This window comes from Chiloscyllium punctatum, chromosome 12 (genome assembly GCF_047496795.1).
Source record: "Chiloscyllium punctatum isolate Juve2018m chromosome 12, sChiPun1.3, whole genome shotgun sequence".
Lineage (NCBI taxonomy): Eukaryota > Metazoa > Chordata > Chondrichthyes > Orectolobiformes > Hemiscylliidae > Chiloscyllium > Chiloscyllium punctatum.
Genome location: NC_092750.1, coordinates 58751149 through 58777878, shown reverse-complemented (window position 1 = coordinate 58777878; position 26730 = coordinate 58751149). Strand labels below are relative to the sequence as shown.

The 26730-nt window shown below is 38.9% G+C and overlaps 1 protein-coding gene across 8 annotated transcripts in view; it reads right to left on the bottom strand.

Annotated features, from left to right (window-relative positions):
• The window catches only part of LOC140483865 (protein bassoon-like), a 645800-nt gene that overhangs the window by 399865 nt on the left and 219205 nt on the right, over positions 1–26730 (bottom strand). For all 8 annotated transcript variants that reach the window (XM_072582636.1, XM_072582635.1, XM_072582637.1 and 5 more), the window contains exon 3: positions 22130–23002. In XM_072582636.1, the coding sequence (XP_072438737.1) occupies positions 22130–23002 (873 nt within the window). The remainder of the gene's footprint in view (positions 1–22129; positions 23003–26730) is intronic.

Sequence of the window (26730 nt, the reverse complement as noted above, 5' to 3'; positions counted from 1 at the left end):
AAACCTGCTACATTTCTTTGAAGAGTTATCGAGCAAATTAGATAAAAGATGGCCAACAGAAGGCATTGTTGCTAAGTTTACAGATGATACAAAGATAGATATTGGGACAGGTATTGTAAAGGAAGTGAGAAGGCTGTAGAAGATTTAAACAGGTTAGGACAGGAGGTAAAGAAGTGGCAGTTGGAATACAATGTGGGAAAGTGTTAGGTTATGCTTTGATAGGAATAAAAGCACAGACTATTTCTAATTAGAGGAAAGCTTCAGAAATCTGAAGCACAAAGGGACAGTTCAGGATTCTCTTAAGATTAACACACAGGTTCAGTGACAGTTAGGAAAGCAATGCAATATTAGCATTCATTTAAAGAGGGCGAATAAACAAGAGTACTAAAGGGACTGTACAAGTAAATGTAGTCAGACTATATTTCGAATATTATGAGCAGTTTAGGGCTCCATATTTAAGGATGGATGTATTGGTATTGGAGGGGCCCAAACGAGGTTTACAAGAAAGAGCTTGTCATGTGAGGATTGATCAATGACCCTGGGTCTGTACTCGATGGAATTTAGAATGACGAAGGGGAATCTCACTGAAACGTACGGAATACTGAGAGGCCTGGATAGAGTGAGCATGAGAAGATGTTTCCACCATTAGGAGAGACTGGGATCAGAGGACACAGCTTCACAGTGAAGGGACTACCCTTTAGAACTGAAACGAGGAGGAATTTCTTCAACCAGAAAGTGGTGAATCTGTGGAACTCATTGCTGCATAAGGTTGTGGAGGCCAAGCCATTGGGTGTATCTAAGGCAGAGATAGATAGATTCTTGATTGTAACAGGATCAAAAGGTTAGAGGGAGAAAGCAGGAGCATGGGGTTGAAAAATATAAACAGTCATGATTAAATGGCAGCGCAAACTCAATGAGTTAAATAGCTGAATTCTGCTCCCATGTCTTATGGTCTATGATCATACTGCTGTTTGTTCAAGACACTACAAAACGTCTGCTACCTTGTACTAAATCTTAGTCACAATTCACCTTGTTCACATTTATCATGCCATTCCATAATGCCTTGAATTCAACATTTTAATCATTGTCTTTAAATCTATCCATCTTCACCCAGCTAGTTTCTGTAGTGTCATCCTCAACACACTGTTCTCACTCCAGTTTACTCTGCATTTGTCCTCCCATTGCCCTTCCTGTTCACAGTGTTTCAGCTTTTTATGTACTCATTCCTGGGAAACTTTATACAGAGCTATTTTTTCTCTACTTTTTAAAACCTTCTCAGATCTATCTTCTTTGAACAAACCTTGATGAGATACAGTCAATGAATCATAAAGACGTACAGCACGGAAACAGACTCTTCAGTCTAACTAGTCCATGCTGACCAGAAATTTTAAATTAATCTAGTCGCATTTACCAGCACTTGGCCTATACCCATTTAAACTCTTCATATTCACCCGTCCAGATTCCTTTTAAATGTTCTAATTGTACCAGCCTCCATCACCTTGTCCAGCAGCTCAATCCATACATGCATCACCTTCTGCATGAAAACGTTACCCCTTAGATCCCTTTAAATCTTTCCCATCCCACCTTAAACTTATACTCTCTAGTTTTGGAATCCTCTACCTTGTGAAAAAGACCTTGACTATTCACCTTATCCATGCCCCTCATGATTTTATAAACTTCTATAGAGTCACCCCTTAGCCTTTGATCATCCAGGGAAAATAGTCCCAGTCTATTCAGCTTCGCCCTGCAGTTCAAACCCTCCAACACTGGCAATATCCTTGTAAATCGTTTCTGAACCCTTTCAAGATTTGAAACATCTTTCCTATAGCAAGGAGACCAGAACTGAATGCAATATTCCCAAAGTGGCCTAACCAATGTCCTGTACAGTCACAACATGACATCCCAACTCATACTCATTGCACTGACCAATCAAGGTAAGCATACAAAATGCTTTCTCCACTACAGTGTCTACCTGCAATTCTGCTTTCAAGGAACTATGAACCAGCACCCCAAAGGTCTTTTTCTTCGGCAATGTTCCCTAGGACCTTATCATTAAGTGTATAAGTCCTGCCCTGACTTGCCTTTCCAAAATGCAGCACCTCACATTCATCTAAATTAAACACCATCTGCCACTCCTCGTCCCACTTGACTATTTTAACAAGGTCCAGTTGCAATCTGAGGCAACCTTCTTTGCTGTTCACTATACCACCAATTTTGGCGTCATCTATAAACTTCCTAACCATTCCTCCTATATTCATATCAAAATCATTTATATAAATGACAAAAAGCAGTGGGCCCAACACCGATCCTTGCAGTACATGTCTGGTCACAGGTCTCCAGTCCAAAAAAACGACCCTCCACCATCACCCTGTCTCCTACCTTCAAGCCAATTTCATATTCAAATGTCTAGATTTACCTGCATTCAATGTGATCTGACATTGCTAACTAGTCTACCATGCGTAACTTTATCAAATGCCCTACTGAAGCCCATATACACAGCAGCCACTGCTCTGCCTTTATGAATCTCCCTTGTTTTTTCTTCAAAGAAATTCAAACAAGTTAGTGAGGCACATTTTCCCACGCACAAAGCCACGTTGACTATCCCTAACAAAAGATGTAATTTCTGAATCAGTGAGTGCAAATAACTTCTTAATTGATCTCCAATGTAGATCACAACTTATTCATAGTCTGACCATGAATGGCAGCACATTTTGATGTAGTAATGTTCATGAGGAACACTTTGCAAAGAGAAATAAAAATATGAAATGCATGAAGCTTAACTTGAAGATTATGCTGTACATGCTTTGTGGATTTTCTTTTGTCCATTCATGGGATGACAGGGCAGCTTACTGGATCAGCATTTAGTGTCCAACCCTATCCAGTTGGCCTTGCGAATGTGGTCGTGAGCTGCCTTGTTGAACTGATTTCAGTTCATTTGGTATTTAGAGGTGGGGGGGGTCTAAGATTTTGTTGTCAGAGGTGGGTAGTGTGGGGGTGAGGTCTAAGATTTTCTTCCACCAATACTGAAGAAACAGCAGTATATCTTCAAGTTGGTATAGTCCAAGGCTTGAAGGGAAACTTGAATATGATGGTGTTTCCATTTGTGTGCTGTTCTTGAGCTTCTCGATGTCAGTGACCATGGGCTTGGAAGATGCTGTGTGAAGAGGATACTGCAAGGCATTGCCATTTGGTGAACAATTTTGATAATGGGGGAGAAAAAGTGGATGCTCTGGATCCTGCATTGAAGTAATTTTCTCTTGTTTATGGCATGTTTGTCAATTGTAACTGCTCTTGAAAAGAAGAGTGCAGGCTGAATGGTGCTCGCAGCGATGATGCCAGATAGCAGAGAGGTTGAATTATGATAACACTGCTCTCCAACTATAGTCACAACATGCTTAGGTACAAGAGTGTTTCCATAGATGAGTCTTCTCAGTATAAATCCATTCTTCAGGTAATATCTTAAAGAAGGCCTGGACGACATTTCTGTGAAACCTCAAGATACCGTGACCATATTCACAATAGGAACAGGGATTGTCTTGGACAAGATTTTCCTTTTAAATAACAAATAACATGAGCAATAACAGGTTTACTGACCATGTACTGCTATTCATGCAATTTTTATTAAGAATTGCTTACTCATCTTACAGAATTATTGTGGACAGATGGGGGCCATTCAGCCCATCATGCTTGCACAGCCACTTGTAAGTATTTGGACTCAGTACAAAGTTCCTTGCTTTTCCACATAGCCCTGCATACTATTTAAACAGAAACAAGCATCCAATGCCACCTTGCAGTGGTTACAAAATATGGTTACTGACAGACTCAAGGAATTTGCATACTAAGTAATTTTGATATGATACTAAACTATTCAGATAGTTATAATTATATACTGGTCCTTTCAAGTGCAGAGGTAATCAGTCAAAAATCATATAGACGATGGAAGAAAACAAAAATAAAGAATGGATATAATTTGCATAATAAATATTGATAATGGCACAAACTGATTTTCCTCATTCTCCTCTTGCTTGACTTAAATCTCTGCCCCTTGGTCATTGATCGCTCCATCAAGTGGAAATGTTTCTTCCTGTATTTGTTATCTATGCCCCTAATAATTTTACATATTTCAACCATGTACCCCAAACAGTTTCCTCTGCACTAAGGAAAACAGCCCCAGTCTATTCAATCTCTTTTTATAACAGAAATTCTCCAACCACATCCTGGTAAATCTCCTTCGCACCCTCTCCAGTGCTATCATATCCCTCCTATCATGTGGATTCCAGAACTGCATATAGAACTGTGGGCTAACCAACAACTTATACAATTTCAGCATAGCCTCCCTGCTCTTGAGCTCTGTGCCTCGACTAATAAAGGCAAGTATACCGAATGCCTTCCTAACTTATTTATACACCTGTTCAGATATGTTAAAGGATGTGTACACCAAGATGCCTCTGATCCTCAGTGCTTGACAGGATCCAACCATTTATTCTATATTCCCTTGCCTTGTTAATCCTGCTCAATTTATCTGAATTGAATTTCATTTGCCACCAATCAGACTATCTATATCCTCTTCTAGTCTAAAGCTACCACTCCACTAGTGGTAGCTAGTTACCAGTTACTAGTCACTAGTTACCACTCCAACAATGTTTGTATCATCTGCGTACTTACGGATCAGCCCTCCTACATTAAATCTAAATCATTCAGATAAAACCACAAACAGTCTCCACATTGACTCCTATGGGACCCCATTAGATAGAGACACTCCAATTGGCAAAACACCAGTAAATCATTACTCTCTACTTCCTGCCACTCAACTTATTGTAGATCCAAAAATTGCCAAATTTCCTTGGGTCCACTAAAATTAAAAAAAAAACTGTGGGTGAGAGAGATCAGAAATAAAAACAGAAATTCCTGGGAACACTCAGCAGGCAGCACCTGCTGGGAAAAAGCAGAGTTAACACTTCAAGTCTGGTGACTCTTCATCAAAACCCTTCATCAGATGTTGACAGACCTGCTGAATTTCACTAGCAATTTTCATTTTTGTTCTTTGGATCTACAATTGGCTGAACGGCAGGAAGCAGGTGGTGATGGTTGAGGGGACATTTCTGACCAGAAGCCTGTGTCCAGAAGGATCCAACAGGGGTCAGTGTTGGGCGCTTGTTGTTTGTGATTTATATAAATAATTTAGATTTGAATGTAGGAGGGTTGATCACTAAGTTTGAAAATGATATAAATATTAGTGGGCTGGTTAATTGTGAGTAGGAGAGTCTTAGACATAATGTAACATTATAATGGGAATAAGGAAATATTGAACAAATAATTTGTATCTGTCTTTACCGTGGAAGTCAAGAAATCAACTTTCAGAAATAATAGGGATCCAAAAATCTTGAGAGACTGATTATGTGCAAAGAAACACTGTGTTGAAGAAATTTTTGGGACATAAAGTTGATGAGCCCAGAGACTCAATGGTCTTCACCCTTGGGACTTCGAAAAGGCAACTACACAAATAGTGAACGCTTTGCTTGTCATTTTCCAAGATTCTAGATTAGTCCCCATAAATTGGACCTAACTCAAATATTCATGAAAGGAAGAGGAGAAAACAGCGTAGCCATAGACCAGTTAGTCTGACATTAATAGCAAAGAAAATACTGGGCTCCTGGGATTGGGAATAAAATATTAGCATAAGGTGACAATTGGATAATGGACAGAAAAGAGAATAAAAGGGTCCTTTTTTTCGTATCTATTCTGGTATCAAAATGATCAGTGTTAGATTGTCAACTACTTACAATTTCTACCAATTACTTTGATTCATTTTCTCTGTGCCCTTATACAAGTTCTGTGCGAGAACGCAAAAAAAAAGGGTTGCAAAGAGATGTAGAAAGATCGAGTGAGTAGGCAGGAACACGGCACACACAGTCCAGTAGAGAAGTGCAACGTGATCTACTTTGGAAGGAGAAATAGAAAAGCACAATATTAAATGATCCAAGACTATGACACTTAGAGAGACCCAAGTGTCCTTGTACAGGAATGTCAAAGTTAATATGCCAGTACAGCACCAATCCAAAAAGCATAAAGGAATTAAAGTATAAGAGCAAAGATTCCTCCAAGCTGCACAGTGGGAATGGGCCATATCAGGAATAAATAGTTGCATCTAAATGCTACTTGTTCTTGAACATTGTTGTTCCAGAGTGCAGTGGCATTGTTCCTCATTCTGAGACAGGAAACCCATGTTCAAGCATCACTTCTTCCAGTGGTACATAATAACATATTTGAACAGGTTGTACTAATATCTGAAGTTTCTAACATCCAGGAGCTTCACACCACAAGAAAGGGCTTTTGTGATGCAATTATAGTTCCTCTGTCTCTGAGCCAGGAGGCACAGGTTCAAGGCTACCTCCCCCATAGGTGTGTATTAATGTCTCTGAACAGGTTAATTAAAAATATCTAAAAGGATGTTGACACTGAAGGAGAAAGTGACTCCACAAGAGATTAGAACATTTTTATTCCAGAATTCTTGTGGTGCAGTGGTATTTTCCCGACCATTGATGTGGGTGACCAATGTTCAAGTCCCACCTCCTTCAGAGTGTCTAGTAAAACATTTGAACATGTTGACTAACGATATCTGATAGTGCCTAACACCTTGGAGCTTGTGACTCGAAAAACTTTTTTTTTGGTATAGCAATGTCCCTATCTCTGAGGCAGAAGGCTTGGGTGCAAGTCCCAACTGCTACAGAAGTGTGTAATAACATCTCTGAACAGATTATTTAGAAAAATGAACGCTTTTGTTTCAGGGTTCTTGTGGTGCAGTGGTTTTGTCCGTACCTCTGAGCCAGAAGACCTAGGTTCAAATCTTGCCTGTTCCAGTTGTGTCATCATAACATACCTGAACAGATTGATCAACAAAAGTTTATTTCAGAATTGACAGGTGATCCACAAGAAGCTCCTTCAATTCTCTCAATCATACCAAAGTGGCAAATGGAAATCTTTTAAAAAGGAAGGCCTTGATTCACGAATTGTATCTCTATAAAACTAAAAGAGCATTTTGAAGTATACATTGCCTTTACCCTGCACACAGAACAACTGCACTGAGATCACAGCCAGTTCCAATATCTTCAATTAATGCTTAGTTAAATCATTAACAACCTTTAAAAGCAATCATCTTTTCAGGGATATAGGTAAGCCCTCAAAATGTCAATTTTAGCTATTTATTGTATCACCATGCATTATTCTATTTCTGTACACTAACAGCCTCTGCACAGTAATAATTATGCAGTTTACTTCTTTATAAGATGGTGTCTGGTTTGGTTGCTTTATCATTATTTCTTACAGTTTTACCAACCAGGAATATTTACTCTGCCAGAAATTGATCTTGAGCAGGCTTCATGAAAAATTGCAGGGAAGGACGAAGTTACAAAGCTTTTGTAATTGTTTCATCAAGATATTACACAAAGTTAATACAGGATTTTGACAACTTGCATAACCCTATAGGTATTTATGAACAGATAACGATTTGTCAAAATTTTTTCAGGGTGACACTCAACTTAGAATGGAAATGATAAATGAGCTGTTGAAATTAATATAATTAACGTGATAATCAATCACACAGGAACATTTAAATTTTAAAAGTCAGAAAGGTATAGTTACAAAGCATCAAAAGCAAAGGAGGGCATACTGTATATGACTAAGACCACTATGAAGCCTACGATATATTTTGCAATCTGAGGGAATAAATCCATCAATCACCACTATTTCCAGGCATTCATAAAAGAAAGATCATAAATTATATTATACCTCTCTCTCTAACAGAAAATCTTCAAGAAGATACCACAGTCCTGACAATTTCTTCATCAGTTAACAAATGCACTCCAATGACTGTATAAACCAAACTAGAATTAAACTACATGCAAATGGCATAAGGTTTACAGTATAATCTAGGAAGTCATCAAAAAGCCCCAGTTGTGTTCTGTGCATGGTAATACATTGCAAGACAATCATCACAATTTAAATCCATTATAAATATAAGTTTGCAACTCATTTTGGTTGATGAAATCCAGCACGATCACACCAATAGAATAACTATGTTCTGTGGAATTGAATTACTAGTCAATGTGAAGCAAAGCATTGAGCATAGCTGTCCATCATCATCAGTTGTGGTTTACATCTTCAAGGATGCATTATTGGCACTATACTGAACTGCCTCAGAGTGAGCGTCTATCATTTCTGAAAGGCCTATGGCCTTCTTTTAATAGATTACAGTACATTGCTTGCAGAATGTCAATGGTGTGTAACAGTCACCAACATAAAAAGTGTCTTGCCACTGTTTCAACACAGCAAATTCTTAGAGCATGTTAAATATATTTTATATATATATCCAAAGAGTTCACATACATGATTTAGAACACCTAATCATGAAATAGAAGGATTGTATGCCTATTGATTGATTTGCTGGAAGACTGAAGATATGTATCTGAATGATCAAATCATCATTACTTTGGAATGGTGTATGCATCAATGTGTTCAGGAGGACAACAGTGCAGTGGGAAGCATTCTTTAGTGGTTAGCTACAGGTTTAGTTATTTAAAAACCAACATGCTCAAAGGAGTTGCAAAATTTTGGTTCTTTCCAAACTACACTTATGCATTCTGTGCTTAAAGGGGTGTGTTTCTCTCACTACGTTCTACCAAAGAAACTTAAGCAACACATAGATTTCTCAGTAGCTTGATTTTGAGATGTCTGAGCACACCAATGGATTTCGGCACATGTTAGAGACAAAATAAAAATTAAGGACTTTCAGTGCTGCTCAAATACTCAAGATTCTGAATAAAACTTCCTCAGCTCTTCTTTCATAATAAGCCAAGCTGAATGGAAGAGCTGCCATTAGAACAATGAGCTGAATGGTCTCCTTCGAAGTTTCAATTATTTAATTGTGATATACTTCAAGGCGTAAGCTTTGCAGACGTACAAGAAAAGGGAAACAGTTGTATTAATTGGCCAGCTCTTTAAGAGACTGGAACTAACATGAGAGTTCAAGTAGCCTTCTCTGCATTGTCTCATTCTGTGATTCTAAATTACGTGCATTGTAAAGACTGAGGATTCATTTACCAGGAATTCAGTAAAAGGTGAAAATCTTCAAGAAGATGATAATTCTTTGGCATGAATCCTCTATTGTACAGTTTGTATTATAATATGGTAAAGGAAATCATATTGCACTCATATTGTATCTTCACTTCAGAAGGTAATAACAAACCCTAAACAAGGACTGAAGCTGATGGTTAAAGAAAGTACTTTGAGGGCATTTACAAAATACATGAGATGATTCAGTGATCTGTCATGATAACTCCATGTTTTATCATTGATGGGACAGCAACAAAAAAGAAAGCCAATAGAAAATTAGTACAATGGACAACGGCCATAGAGGATAATGATTATAAATTTGATGTGCTGGGGCAGGAGGGAAAGATAGAAAGATAGAAGAAATGGAGACTGGTCAAAAATTGATTGCTTTGCTGCTAAAGCGTGAACTAGAAGTATTCAAATTAGAAATATTCAAATTAGAAATAAGAAGAGACTCAAGGTTAAATCTTCAGGGAAACTGGAGATAAACATGTATCAGGAAATGTTCTGGATCCAGAGGGACAGGTAGAAATGGATAGGAGGATTTTCAACATATATTTCTTTTACCAACACATCTAAGCTGGTGAATTAAGTTATATTCTAGGTGCTAAAACAAATAGACAAACACAGAATATGGCTCTCTCTTTCACACAAACGCAAAGATTTTTTTTCCTCATTTGGAAACCACACACATTTGTTAATTTTTGAGATAATCAGAAAAGCACAGGTTATGCTATGTGCAGATCTTGACATGCTTGGCAAAAGTAACATTTTTCCATAGCTTTTTCTCTCTCCTACCAAATTGATGTTTTCCTCTATGTAGTGTCTGAGACAACATTGACCACATGGATTTAATGGAGACTGAAAGTATAATTAAAATGTTGGATAGAGCCCACATACAGATTTATTGCCTTAGCACTTAATGTGCACTGGGTATGCAACAGCAAATCCAACATTGTCATTGCTACATACCATTACTAACATGACATCCCAAACTCATTTATCAAATTAATATTAGACATGTCCCAATATGAGAAAAGTTGAACCTGAGAGAAAGGAGGCTTTAAGAGAGGTGAACAAAAGCTTGCTCAAATAATTGCACTTTAACAAGTGTTTCAACGAAGGAAAAACTTATTGCTTTAGTGGAATTCCAAAATTTGGGAAGCTAGGCTGACTGAAGGCAAGACTGGCAGCAATAGCGTAAATGAATGGATAATGGGCAAGAAACTGAAAGTGGTGAATATGATGCCAAAGTGCTATAGAAGGTTATCGAGATTGAGAGGGCTGACACCATGAGGACAAACAAAAAAATAAAATTTGAGGCATTGTCCAGAAACAAGTGAGAAGCGGGTAAAATGCTGAATAGTCAACCCTGAATAATGTTTTCCATTGTATCCTCTTTATAATAAACAAAACATCTGTTAGTTTAAAGTTCATTCATACAGTGTTCAGAATAATTTAATGCTGTGCAACAGACTAACACATTGCATTTAAATTTAACATGGAGAATTAAAAAAAAACCAAGATAATTCTAACTGTGAGCAGTACAAATATTATTCATGCTCCTTTAAATTACAGGAGGACATGAAATAAAGTTCAGGATATAAAACTGTGAAATATGTTTAGGAAGAACAGACATGTCACTTATAAAATGGAAGATACAAGTCTAAGTGGAGTAGAGGATCAAAGCAATCTCAGACTCCGAATATAAGAATGATTAAATACTTCACTGTAGGCAAGCAAGACCATAAAAAAAAAGCAAACCATGAGCTACAGTCTACTTATAACGGGATGGAAATGAAAATTAAGAAGTTATGTTAAATCTGTTACATATCTTGGTTGGATCAGAATACTACATCCTGTTCTGGTCACTATATTATAAATCAGGGAGAGAGAGTGAGAGAGAGAGACACGAGAGGGTGTAGAGAAGATTTACAAGGACCATAAACTTAACATAAATGCAAGACTACGTGGAAAGGATTAATAGGCTGAATATCTTTCCTTCTGAAAAAGGTAGCTGAGGAATGACCTGAAGTTTAAAAATATGCAAAATTCTGATAGAGTGAAAGCAGAGAGAATGAACCATGTAGTCACCATGAATCCAATAGGGAAAATTGAAGACACTTCTTTTCCCAAGAAGTGGTGATAAAGTGGAACTTGCTATCACAGGAAATGCTTGAAGCAAATATATTTAAGGGGAAAGCTAGACAAACAAATGAGGAAGAAGCGAATAGAAGGTTAGAGTGGTTGATTTAGATAATAAATAGTAGGATGTTCAATTGGAATATAAATACCACTATGAACTGGTTGAACCAAATGTCTTGTTTCTGTGCCATGTAGTCTATATACATGCGGTCCTCGATTGAGAAGCATCTGACATATGAACACTTGTACTGAGCAATGCTATCCCATATAGGAGTGTCATTTTAAATCTCAAACCTGTGCTTATGAAAGGCTGCTCTATAGCGTCCTGCATTGTGTTCTGATTTGCATACAAATGGACTTACGAGCAAACTCAGGAATGGAAACCGTTTGCAACCTGAGTCTGTCTTTTAAAAATTGGGCACCAAACTAGTCTATCAATCTCCATGTTAGTCAACTTTTTTTAAAATCACAAATGTGAATCAATGACCAACATGCTTTCTTATCTTTTACTTAGGAATAAACAACATTGACAATTTCCTAGGACTACTATATTACGTGCATTAAGTTATTATTTATTGCCATTTGAGGAGATAATTCTGCTCAATTTTAGGGTTGTTATAAAAAGAAGTGCTATTTTCTTTCGGACCATCAACAGAGTGCAACAATAGCTACGGCCATTTTGAAATTTTCGATCAGCTAGCAGGCTTACATACCAAAAAAGCCATTTGTCCTCAACCAGACACTGGGATGGAATATTCTCACACAAATAATACGCGGTTTTAATTATGTCCTCGTGTACTTTCTTCATTTATTTCTGCTGTGCATAACTGTGATTTTGTATAGTTGGACAGCTCAATTATTCAGTTAATTTTAAAATATTATTAGTTTTAGTGTTTTGCTCCCAGCTTCCAAATGTGCAATAAAACTGCACAATTGGAAATGGATAATGATTCAACAGCAATTTTCAAAAAGAAACCAGATAACTGCTTGAAGCAGGAAAACTTTCAAGGATATGGCAGATGCACAGTGGAGTGGGATGAATCAAATCACTCTTTGAAAGAGCAGTGTGTGGACAGAATGGCCTCCTTTGATGCTGTACAAATTATTAATCTAATCTGTACAGAGGATTTTTCATGAAAGGTCAGCACCAATACTTTTTTTTCCTAATATTTCCTTAGGGTAATACCAAGGACAGTGCATCATCGTTTTTCTCTCCATGTCTGGGATCATTTCCTTAAGCATTAACAACAGGAGTTCAACTGTGTTCAAAGAGCAGCATAACCAAGGCACAGCCCAGATTCAGGTCTTTAATAATTGCTTTGCTTAGGCCAGGCAAAGACAACTGTAAGATTAATCTCATTTTTCAAAAAAATAACTCCGTTTTAATCATTTTACGAAGCTTTGTAGTTACAATCTACTACACATGTAATGGTCAACTTGACTTGCTTCTTACATTCATTTCTCCCTTCCTTGACAGCTAGTCCAATCAGTTATTTCACTAAATAATGCAGTAGAGTCAAGTTTAACCTTGCTCTCAACCACTAACTAAACACAAGAACTGCCAGCAAGGAACAAAGGTAGCCATCAGGACTCCTGGAAGAATTACTTCTCCCTACCTGAAAAGGAGAAATCGCAGCAAAGGGTAACTAATCCAACTTGGTGATCAACATTTTCATGGGCTTATTAGGCTTACTGTAGCATCAAGAAAAACAAAAAGTTAAATGTTTAATTCACACTAAACATATTCAATATTCAATCTTTGCCACAGGCTAATTCATTCCTCCACCTGATGTCCTTATCAATATTTATCCCTGCATCATCATGAAAGAAAGCAAGTTATTAAGTGTTGTTCATGGGAGACTGCTGTATGTAAATTGCCTGCCATATTTTCTACATTATGAAATGCTTCCACTTCAAATGGTACCACATTGGCCATGATACTTTGGGATAGTCGAGAGATCGTGAAAGGCACTATATAAAAGCAAACTTTTCACTCTTTTTCTTTTCAACATTAATTGAGATTGGTTACTCACTCAAAGCTATGGACATGGCTTTGACCTGACATTGGAAAGCAATCACCAAGGCACTGTACAAACCAATAACAGCATTTGGTATTAGAAATACATTTTTACAGCATTTAATTCTTAAAGCACTTGGCGAAACATTCTTACTGTCTTATGCAAATATTGTATCACAGACACATAGATCACAAAGGATATGCTGATGCTTCATTTTTATTTTAAGAAATAAGTCAGACATTCTAGATATGAAATACTCAATCTCACTCATCATACAAATGATTAGGGAGCATGGGAAGAACAATATAACAGATTTGAATCATACTCATTGCTACAATATTTTGATTCCAATGTCTCCTTACAAGTTCCACTTTGATGGATTATTTGTACAAACATCACTACATACAGTACACTAAAAATGTGTGGAATATAAACAGGTCATGACATCAAAGGTTGATGCCATGCATGGTTATGATCAGTGATCATTCTAAATGCTTTTGCTTTGCATAAGGAGAACATTAATAAGCCACAGCTAAGTGTATGGATGACACAATATTAGATGGGAAAGCAAGTGGTGAGAAACCTTCAGATTGATGTAGATCAGTTAAAGTGAACAAATAAAGACTTGGCAGATGGAACATCATGTAGAAAAATGAGGGGTATGCACTTGGCAGGAAGAGTAGAGGAGCTGAATATTATTTAAATATAGGAAGAATGTAGAAAGCATCAAAAAGAGAGATTTGGAGTCCTTCTTAAGGAATGACAAAAAAACTAGCATTCAAGTTTAATGGGTAATATGGAAGGCAATTGGAATATTGCCCTTTATTTCAAAAGGAACAAAGTTAAAAAAAACGGAGCTTTTGCTAGGACTATCCAAGGTACTAGTCAAAGCACAGTTGGAATTCTGTCAAAGGAAAGATATATTGGATATGACGGCAGTCAAGAGAAGGTTCACTAGGCTGATATTAGATATGGAGGGAATATTTTATGAGGACAGATTGTTTAGGTTGGACTTGTGCTCATTGAAATTAAGATTAGGAGGTGACCTTATTGAAACAAGTGAGATTCTTAGGGGACACGATAAGGGTAGGAGCGGAGAGGTTGTTTCCCCTTGTGGGAGAGTCAATGACCAGAAGGCATAATCTCAGAATAAGGGGTTAATCATTTAAGATGGAGATGAGAAGGAATTTTCTACTCTCAAAGGGTAGTGAATCTGTGAAATCCTTTACCATAAAAGCTATTAAGGCTGTGCTGTAAACCATATTCAAGGTTGAGGAAGATAGATTTTTAACCAGGCATGTAATCAAGATAGGGAAATAGGGAAAAGACAGGAAAATGGAATTCAGGATGATCAGATCAATCATGATCTCATTGAATGGCAGAGCAGTCGCAATATGCTAAAAGGCTACTTCTGCTCCTACACCTTAGGGTTGTGTGGTCTTAAGAATCTCAAATCATTATTGTTTTAAAAGCCATATATTTTAATGGGCAATTGTTCTAAACAAGTGAGCAAAGATTTAGAGTTAAACTTGCCCATCTGCTACCATTAATCAAACTTTCTTTCGTTACAATGAATTCAGAGAATCGATACATAGCTGTTTTGTGGCCTTTGCTAGCAAGCTCTTCAAACAGGCAACTCATGTGACCATGTGCACTTCAATACATTAACACATTCTCTTTTTAAGGAGATGTGATGTTCATGAGATGCAAGTGAAAGAACTTACCTTACAGAAAAAAACATTCTTGCTTGCATAAGGGATTTAAGTGAAATGTACAAGTGCAGAAATTAATGTTCCAAAACATATACTGGGCAAAGCTGGGTAGCCCATAGAATTTCACGAATGATGTGTGATTAACCCCTGCAAACATGTTTTGATCCTGGGATGATACAAACTTCACAGTGCCTGCTCAATTACCATGTTGCAGCATGCAGCCAGAGCTAAGTATGCTGTTGAATGGCTGCATGCTGGAACAGTGAGTGTAGAATGAGGACAGCATGTGGTTTAAACTAACCTGTGCTACTTAATGTCGGCCTGTACTTCTTAACGATGACATGAAGTTTGACTGAACCAGAGTTCATGTTTCATATTGTGGACTGATGAAAGCTCATGACCAAAAACTTTGACTCTTTCTCCCTCTACCAATGTTGCCAGACATGTCGCCAGCATTTTCTGTTTTTATTTCATATTCCACATTTGTAAGTTCACCTCATCCTCAAACACTCAGCAATGTTACAGACTTCATAATTACATCTTGCAGGTTGAGGCGTACACCTACCAGCTAGAGGGCGGCACGGTGGCACACTGGTGCCTCACAGCGCCGGAGACCCGGGTTCAATTCCCGCCTCAGGCGACTGACTGTGTGGAGTTTGCACGTTCTCCCAGTGTCTGCGTGGGTTTCCTCCGGGTGCTCCGGTTTCCTCCCATAGTCCAAAGATGTGCAGGTTAGGTGAATTGGCCATGCTAAATTGCCCGTAGTGTTAGGTAAGGGGTAAATGTAGGGTTCTGGGTGGGTTGCGCTTCGGCGTGGACTTGTTGGGCCGAAGGGCCTGCTTCCACATTGTAATGTAATGTAATGTAATCTAATCTAATCTAATCGACCCTGGCAGCTAAGTTATCCAAAAAGATCACAGCACACACAATGACAGGCATTTTTCTCTCTGCAGTTGGCGCAAGTAAATCAACAGATGGAAACAGCTGGGGTGGAAAGCATAACAAAATGTAATGATGTCCTCATCAGAGGTGGTGGTGATGGCAATCACTGAAATGGCCATAATGTCATGGCTAACAATGGGATTAAATTCCTTCAAGATTATGGACCTGAACAAGTTGCAGCACCTGATGGCCAACATCTCAATTTTCACGGCAGCACAAGCAGTAACCACCCAGTTCTCCACTGAAAGTTTCGACATTATCATGCAAACTCAGCTAGCACACCTTGATGCCACCAATCTCAGATTACTGCCACCATTTCTGCGAATATCAGTGCTCAAAGGGGTGCCAGGGTCTCATCCTGAAGAAGGGCTGATGCCCGAAACGTCGATTCTCCTGTTCCTTGGATGCTGCCTGACCTGCTGCACTTTTCCAGCAACACATTTTCAGCTCTCATCCAAATCCAACATTACATTCTCTCACACACTAGTGGATTTGTTGAGGTTCTGACCAAGGTGAGGGAAGCAATGACTTGTGTGGAGCCTAAGCCTTCTTTCCTGTCAAGAAACTGTATTTGTTCCTCCACTCAACACTGCCAACTCCCCACCCCGCTGCCACTCAACCAGTACATATATGGCCGCCCATCAGCCAGCACGACCTGATCTTTCCCCTGACTGAGGTGGTGCAATCTAAAGTTGGACCTTCTCGGCCAGTGCTGTATGAGGTTGCTCTGCAAGTTCTAATGTGAAAGCTTCCAGTCTACCATGCTGCAGTCACAGGGATTGCACTGCATAATAGCATTGAACCAGACCAGGCTCATGGAAGACAAACATTAAAGGACTGGCCAAGTTGACCTTTGCACGGATTGACAAAGTTGGTTTGCAATGTCTGTTTTATGTTATGATGGCAAGACTGAGTAGGATATAGCACATCGTGATGAACTGTGACATGCTCTATTAGGTATTGCAGGGCTCCTCCAGAATAGTCCAGGCAGTGGATGCATTGCTTATACACTTCAGTGGTTTGCTAGATAATATTGTGTAGCAGCAGATCTCTCATTTCATAAATACCACTCATGTATGTACTATTGCTCATGGTCGTGAGCTAGGTGGCCACACAACAGTACTCATCACCCAATCATCATTCTTTTATTTTTCCACCATGGCTTAATTCCTGCTAGCACAGGAAATTTAGGCAGATGAAAGATGCTGCCAGGATCACAGACAATAGTCGAACATTAGCTAGGCATCAAGGAATCCCATTTAATACCTCTCTAAATGTATAGGTTGCACCTGCAAAGTAACACACGGGCAATCAATCGCACCTGAATCATGAGAAAGCCAGATACTGTGATAAAGGAATGTATGTGCTTCATCTGCTTCTTTCTGGAAAGAGAGCACGGAACGTGTTCCACTTTTGTCATGTACAGGAAATCAGACACCTCCTTAAATTACCATGGAGAGCAAAGGGCAAGAGGTCAGTGGTTGCAGGCGGAAGAAGGAAAGTACATAGCACAGTCACCTTTATTTACACTGGCATGGAGCAAGAAGCCACCTGGAACAGTAAGCAGGCATACATATTGCTCTTGGCTTACACTGAGGTCAGAGATTTGCTCCAACACCAGTTGTGAGGATGGTGTCCAACTGAGAGTCTTTTTCACATGCCTAAGTCTCCCCCTGCATCCAGCAGTTTGTCCTCCTCAGCTATTACCTCTGTACATTCCTCTCATCATGTCATGGGCTAAAAAGGATGGAAACTATGCAATCTATTAGGATTAAGAGATATAAATTGAACACAGTGAAAATGATGACCCTCACCACATGACGCTCCCTTTCCTTTAAGCATTTCCAACTTTCTTTAGCAGTACAAAAGTGCAGGTGTTTCTAGCTCAGCAATAACCAGCAGAAAATAGAACTGACAACATCTCCATCTTCCACTTAAAGCGTGATCAGCTGTGGACAACTAAGAGAATATATTAGCTAGAGCACCATATTGAAAATTGCTCTGTTAGAGTCAGATCAGGTCTGCCCTCAGTCACGATACAATCTACCTAGAGTACCTATGAACAAAATATCATCCCACCATGTTCCACACACAAAATGGTATCAGATGCCAGACTTGCAAAGTAGACACAATTTCAGGCTTGAAATAGCACCCAACTGTACCAAAACAAAGCAAACTATACAATAATTTCTTGCAAATTACCACCTTCTGAATTACCACTTTCCAAATTATAAGTGATTCTGGTTCAATGAATTATTGAAACATAGAAAATATGTTCAGGTATAGGCCATTTGACGCTTCTCGCCTTCTCCATCATTCGATGTGATCAAAGGTGAACATCGAATGCAGTACTCTGTTCCTGCTTTCTGCCCATACTATGTGATCTCTTTAACCTTAAGACCTATATGAAAACATTAAATGTTTTGGATTCAACCGCTGTCTGTGGTAGGAACTTCCACAGACTCAACACACTCTGGCTGAAGAAATTGTTTCTCACCTCAGTCCTAAATGGTCTAACCCTTATCCTTAAACTGTGAACCCTTTTTTTGGACTTCCTGGTTGAAGCATACTTCCTGCAATCATCCTGTCTGGCCCTGCAGAATCTCACCAGTTTCTAGGAAATTCCTCCTCACTCTTCTAAAAATCAGTGAATATATTCCTGACTGCTTCAATCTTTCTTCAAACATCAGTCTCACCATCCCAGGAATCAGTCTGGTAAACCTTTGTTGCATTCACTCAATAGCCAAAACATCCCTCCTCAGATAAGGAGACCAAAACAGCATTTAATACACCACATGTAGTCTCATCAAGGCACTGTACAGGTGCAGGAAGATATCCCTGCCCCTGTACTCAAGTCCTCTTGTTATGACGGAAAAGATGTCATTTACATTCTTCACTGCTTACTATACCTGCATATTTATTTTCAGTGACTGGTTTGCCAAACAGTTCCTATCTATGTCAGTACACTAACCCCAATCTCATGCACTTTAATTTTATGTGTTAATCTCTTGTACTGGACCTTACTGAAAGCCTACTGAAAGTTCAGATGAACCACACCAACCAGCTCCCTCCGATCAACTCTGCTAGCTACATCCTCATAAGATTCGCGTAGATATGTCAACATTACTTGCTCTTTCATAGAGCCATGCTAACTCTGTCCAATTCTAGCACTGTTTTCCAAATGCTGCATAAAATTTTTATAAAAGACTCTAATGCTTTCCCCACTACCTGTATCAGACTAACTGGATAAGAATTCCTTATTTTCCTTTTTTTTATTTAACAAGTGGGTTATATTAGCTACTGTCCAATCCAAAGTCAGTGTTCCAAATTTGATAAAATCTTGCAAGATGACTACCAACATAACCACTATTTAAATACTCTGGGACATAGATTATTGCAGTTATTAGGATCTGGGGAGCTTATCAGTCTTTCATTGATTTCACCAACACCATTTCCCTACTCTCATACGGATTTCCTTCAGTTCCTTCCATTCACCAGACCCTGTGTGCCCTCATCACATTTGGGATGTCATTTGTGTCCTTCCACGTGAATACAAAACCAAACTGTCTGCCATTTCTTTGTTCCCCATTATGACTTACCCCATTTCTGACTGTAACAGATTTAATTTGTCTTAACTAATCTCTTTTCTCTTCACATAACTATCGAAGATTTTACAATCAGTTTGTACATTTTCTGCAAGCTTACACTTGCACTCAATTTCCCCCTCCTATACTGAAATCTAAACTGCTCCCAATCCTTTGGCCAAAAAAAGCAACAGACCCATTTGCATTCCCCTTCCTTATTCCTAATTTCCATTGTTTGGCATGGTCAGGCCACCATTTCTGCTTCATTCTTGTCTGGCACAAAAATAAACAATAATTGTAGCTCATCCATGCACTCTGTAAATATTTACCATTACCTGTCCTTTGTCACCCCTTTAAATGACATTCCCCAAATTTATCATAGCCAGCTCATGCCTCATACTATCAAAGTTTCTTGAATTTAAATTTAAGACCCCAGTCTTAGGATCAATAATTTAAGTCAGTAACTTCATTAGTGCTGTTACATAAATAAATTGTCAAAGACACCAGAATTTATTTTTTTTTAAATCATAGTTTATTCGGTAATATTGAATTGGACTTTGCTAACGTAATATGATTGCCACAAGATGTCTAAAGTTGAAGAAACTTCCAGTGAACAAATCGAACTCATCATATTTGTGGAATTTCACACTTGTAATTGCATGGCCACTTTGCAAATACAATGAGGGCAGAGACCTTCCATCTCAATGAGAATTAATAACAAAGGCAGAGTCATTACTGCACTTGAAATGGTGCACATTCTCCAATCTCTTTCTTTTGGTGAGCAATGGATCCTTTACTAGAGAGAAAGGAACAAATTGCTAAGTTGAAACTGACTTGATGGGTCCATGAAATTGCGAAAAATCCTCTGATCTTTAAAAAGCAATATTTATAGGTTTCTGAATCTTGCTTCAACCTGCTAAAAATCTAACCTAGTGATATCACCACAGCCAGAGTCCACACGAACAATAAGTCTGATTGTACTTATACCATGCGAACAGAGAATACCAAGCAGCACTCCAACTAACAGCTAAGTCAACTTCAAGTCCAAGTCTGTTTCAAATCTAGTATTTGCCTGAAAAATAAATTATTTTCCAGTCTTTAAGAAACATTTTGATTTGTCCTAGTCAAATTAAAAGAACTTCTGTAACTCCTAACCTTCAGTTGTCTGAAATCACCTGACCTTTAACACTTGATTGGAGAAACCATCACTGGATTCTCTCTAGCTTCTATGCGAATTAATAACTACTGCATTGGTTTTAATATTAATAGCTGTAAATCCATTTTCTGTTATGTTTATTCCATATATATGTGTGCCTGTAAACGTGTCTGTAGGGTTGGGGCTGGCAATGTTCTCCCTATGCTGCACTTGCTGACGTCCCTCAAACATTTAGTGCATGCCATAACACATTGTGCATTTGTAAAGTCCCAAAAACCATCTCAGGTTTGAAAGTAAATAAACAACAAGTTTGATTTAAACATCAGAGAGAGTTTGCTACAAGGTTAAAAATTGCCATCAAAAAGGGGGGCTATCAATACATCACAGCCGTTTTTCATTCATTCATGGGGTGTGGAAGATTTATTGCCATCCCTATTTTCCCTTGAGAAGATGGTGATGAATTGCCTCCTTGAACTGTTTGCAGTCCATTAGGTGAAGGTGGACCCACAATGCTGTCAAGGAGGGAGCTCCAAGATTTTGACCTGGCAACATTGAAGGAACAAACTAATGTTGGAGCTGTTCTGAAACAGTGCAGCTAGGTAAGCAGCACATTCTGGAGTACAGGTTTTCAGTATTACGGTCAGAATGTTGTCAGGCAACACAGCATCCTGCTATTTCTCAATTTCCCGAGGACTGATTCAATTGGCTTAAGACTGACCATTTGAAATTAATCACTTTGCTCAAGGACAAGGTGAGGGAAGCAAAAGAATTCCACTTACCCTCCTTCCCATCTGGAATTGCTGATTACTATTAATTAAAATTCTGAGCAGGGTAAGCTCAGTCATCCTCAAATAACTACCCAAACCTTCAGCTAAAAATGATATTTTCAGCTAATGAACTGGACATGCATATTGCACATACAACAGGCTACCTGGTGTTTTTTTTTGTTCTCCAGTGGTGTGGAACAATTTTAATAATTGCACACTGGTTTAATACCATGCATGTACTATTTTTTGTAAAATACTGGTATGGTCTCGCAGGACAAAGCCATGTAATTGCCCTATCAACATGCAGATCGTCTGTCCAAGAAGTATGATGAATGTCAAGATCATTTACAGGAGGCCAAGTTTTAAAAAAAAAAGCCACATTATGCATCAAAAAAACATTCCTGCTTTTTCAACATCAAGTTTTTGGTCACTAATTGTGTGACCTCACTTGACCCAACACACATATTTCTGCTCAAATTTAGAAGCTGTTGGGATCTTTCATTTCAATTGTAACAGTCTTCATCACAAGGGCCCTTGATATCACAGCAATTTACCTTCATCAAGTCATCACTAATTCCATAAATTGTTAACTGTCAGGAGGTTTCAAAGCCACAACATTCCTTCTATCATCAGTTGAATCTATAACAATGCAGAACAGAATATCACGGTATTTATACTTCAGAGTTAGTCCTACCTCTACCAAGTGTGGTGTTGGATTGAAACCACACATGTTGCACACTTGAACTTTGCATTCTGTGCAATTATTGAAGTTGGGCGGCTGACTTGATCCCACATTCAGTTCTGTTTTACAGAGAGGGCACAATACTTTGGGCTTGTTGACTTCTTTTTGTTTAATGACTGGCTCCGGTTTTTCTTGTTTAGCTGCAGAGACAACCTCAGTTTTAACTTGCAATCCCGGCGCTGAACTCTGCAACTTTGAGCTCAATTCTGTGCTTTGATCACTGAAAATTATTTTTGGAGCCTGTTTAGCTGCAGAGCCTTTAGCAGGTGATTGCTGACTTTGTGACATCTGTTCTGGCTGTGTGGATATAAGGCTGGTGGCCTGGCTTAAAAGAGAAGTTCCAAACCCAAAGAGTTTACCAGTAATGCCCTCCTGATCTTGGGATATACTGGAGGGCCCTGCTTGTGTTCTTGCTGGTGAACCATCTGTTGTTCGTCTTTGTTCTGCAGGGACAGTTTGTTGGCTCTTACCAACTGGCCTGGTTGCCTCAGACTGGGGAACCAGTTGTGGTTGGACAACAGGCTGCAATTCAGACTTATTCGCTATCGGTCTGTGTTTCTCACGTTCACTTGGTTGCACCTTAGTCTCAGGCTTATTTTCTGCAGCAGATGGCACTTTAGGGAGCTCTCTTTTTATTGGTGTAGTCCTTCCTTGTTGGGGGGCCGGATCAGTTTGAGGCTGTCGCTGCGCTTTTGTTTGCGGTTCTGTTTGGGCTTGGTGTGATGGGGAGTGTAGTTGCTGTTGACTTTTGGAGCGTGGTGCAGTGGTCATATCCATTCCCAGAGCTCTCTGCATCTGACAGTTTAAGCACAACCATTCTTCCACCTACAAATAAAAGAAAGGCATGATTATATTAGAAAATAGGGTAGCAATTTTTTTTTGTTATCTCAAATCATAGCGATCCATGCATTTGTATTTTCAATGTTTGGGGTATAACACCTCTCCAAAATTCATATTAATTATATCAGAAAATCCTTACATGTGAGCTCTGTGACATTGACTTAATTATCCCTTTTACGAAGTGGCCTGCAAGATTTCTATTTTACAACGCAATGCAATTATGTGTTTTTTCTGACCACACATCTAGCAAAAAAAGTTTGCAAAGCTTATATAAAGACAATGACCCTTCATCCAAGCATATAAACTAACATTCCTCTTTTCCAAAGCATGAAATTAGCACTGAATTAATATTCAACCATCCATATTTCAACATAAAGTAACTATAGCTGGTTCTGAATGAGAAGGGAGAGAGGAGTTGGAGTGCCTGGGAAGTACTTGGATTTACAAAGGCAAGGCTTTAAATCACAAAAATTCAAACAAAGCTGGTGAATGTACCTTTTCAATAGCCAAGCACCTTGTGATGGTCCAAAAACAAATAAACCACTTTGCAGCAGAAAGAGTTTGTATACAATCTCCACAAGTAACACAAAGGATTATTTAACTTTGATCTGCTAGCCATCTATTGCATTACATCTGATCTGAACATCAGTGATAACTTTGCTCTGTAATCAAAGAGGGAAAAGACTTTCTTTCCTGATTCACATCCCTCTGTTTTGATGAAGGCTGTGTTTACAGCACAAAGCACAAGTATGGTTCTCAAAATACTCTACCTGAAAAATTGAAACGAGGTCCATTAGGTATATAAAAGCTATTGAAAGAAATTAAATGAATAACAAGCTCAAATTTAAACCATTAAAAGCACCAACTGTAAATTATCATTGCTCACTATGAAAAGTCTATCAAATAAATAGTTGGGAATATTTTTTAAGTTGAAAGAACACAGTAGTACTTCAAGAAACAACACAACCCAGCAGTCAAATAGTAGACTGACTCACCCAAGAAATACAATGGAAATAATGTTGACCTAACTAAGACACCCCACTCCATTCCAGCATAGATGACAGGGGATTGTAATGAAGGGTTACACTGATTAAAATAAGACTGGCAGCAAACATATCAAAACCAGGTTTAAAAACAACATGTCTGATGGGGACCTGCTTTGACCTGTCATGCAGAGGCAGGTCAATGATAATTTTTCAGTGATAATGGTTGTGTTCGGCAGCCTTTTGAAACTATTTTCATGCAAATTAATTCACAACAGGGCTCAGGGAAAGAGGCTGAAGAGCAGAAGGTCCTGCCAGACCCAGCAGGAAAGTATTTTTCCAACACTAACAGTGGGGCAAGAGATTTATGATCATTTCTTCCTCTCCATCCTTATTCCATTATCTCTTTTTATTGCGCCCTTTTCTATCACACCAGCTACAGATCTTCTGAATGATGGCAATGATTCCAAGTATCTTCAGCAAATGTGGCAGACTATCTCAAACCCTCTTACACAACAGCCAGCCAACCTTCAATCTGAACAGCTGTTAGTTCAGAAATTACCGCATATACTCGACTAATAATCAAATTTTTGACTATTACATGGATACTACTTTTGAGGGGCTGAAATTTATGCCCGTCAAAATTCATACAGTATCATTAGCATGAGCCCAATTGATCTCTAAATGAATAAAGAGAGAAAACAAATTATGGTATTCCGAAAATGCCAGAGCGGGACACAACAGCCAGCAGGGTGGAAGACCCGGGAGCAGAGCGGAACAATCAACCGACAGACTGGAAAGCTGGAGCGGGATGTGACGGCCGGCACACTGACTCAAACATTGACCTGTGCCAGGGTTGCCTTTTACACGAGATATATGGAAAATTTCAGGTGGTTTTGCTAAAAATAGGGGTTGACTTTTACATGAGGTTGACTATTACTCGAGTAGTTATGGTATGGTTGTTATTTTTTTTAAAAAATGATGCTCTAAAACAAAATTCAGCACAGCCTTTGTATTTCTGGGTTGGCCACCTGCAAACACAAATCCCACCCTCAATCCCCACATCCCATAAATACCATCAACCAAATCTCAACAGTGCAACATTCTACACAGTATACTAAAGAAACACTTGTCTATTTCCACATATCTCAGAAATATTTCCATGCAATTTAATACAACCTACTGGGAAGGGTTTGACCCCTCAGTAGATAAAAATGAGAGCCAACCCATAAACAATGAGCTGTTCAAGCTAGGCTATTAAGTATATTCAAGGCAGAGGTAGACAACCTTTTATTCAGTCAAGGAATCAAGAGCTATAGGGAAAAGGCTGGAAGGTAGGGCTAAGGATTGCCAGGTAAGTTCTGATCTCTTTAAATGGCACAGATGGCACAATGGATTGAAAGGCCTACTTCTGCCCAAAGCAGATATCTCGAATACTGGCAGCCACCTGGACTCATGCTCTTTGCTGCAGAGAATGTTGTCAATATCTCTCAAACTATTTCCTACCACTGCTCTCCTTGTTGCTCCCCCAACTTGAATAGTTTCCTGTACATGGTGCAATGGTCAGCTGGCTCATCCGAGCAGATGGGAGTATCTCAAAACCCTACTTAGGCGATGTGACTGCCTCTAGGTACAAAGTGTGCAGGTAACTTTACCCTTCCTGAGGCATTGCAGTGTCTCGGGTTTAGCCCCCAGCGCATAAACTATAAACCAAAGCTGCAGACATTCTTACCACCCTAGTATCCAGAAGGTCCCAAATGCTGCAGCCTTGACATTTGAAATGTTCATAAAAGGAAATGTGTATTTTGTTTTAATTCCTTGCATCTCAAAAATGATCTAAATAAGAGGAAGAATAAAGAACAAAGGATACAATTTGAAAGGGGGTCATGGAGAGAATGACCTCGATATACATCTGCACAAATTGTCAAGTGAATCTTTATAAAACATGGGTTGATTTCAGCTAGTGTATCCAAATGTGATCAGCACAGTTTAGGAAGAATATGAAGTAATTACATTGGATGCATAAATGACTCATGAGAATGACTGTAAGGCTGAAGGACACCAATTATGAGAACAGCTTAGAGGAGTCAGGTTTGTTTCTCACAGAAACGAAATGTGAAGGAATTTAATGGAGGTGTTCCCAATCTCAAGTGGACTGCATATTCAGGTAAGGAGTAACTGTTTCCATTGCTGCTTTGAGGGGGATGAGTTATGGCCCTAAACATCAAGGCAGAATAAAGCTGAGTTTGGCATTATAAAGCTCTAATAAAACTGCAGTCAGTGGGAAACGTGTGTGTGTGTGTTGGGGGTGGGGGGGGGGGGGGGTGGAAAGAGATGCGGTGGAGTTCTCTACTGGCAAGAGGCATGACTTGAATAAGGGAAGATGGTTGTAGTCTTGGAAGTCAATCAGCACAGCCTCAGGATGTCACAGCAGGATTTTGTCAGGCGAGCATTCTAGTCCCAAACATCTTCAACAGCTTCAATGACCTTCATCCCATAAATTTACAAATAGGGATATTTATTGATCTCTGAACAATGCTCGATACTATTCAAAACTCCTCAGATACTAAAGTGGTTCGCATCCATATGCTGCAAGACCCAGACTATATCCAGATCTGGGCTGATAAGTGAAAATTGCATTTGTGACACACAAGTGTCAGACATTGGCTATCTCCTACAAAAGAGTCTAATCTTTGCCCCTTGACATTCAACGGCATTACTACATTGATG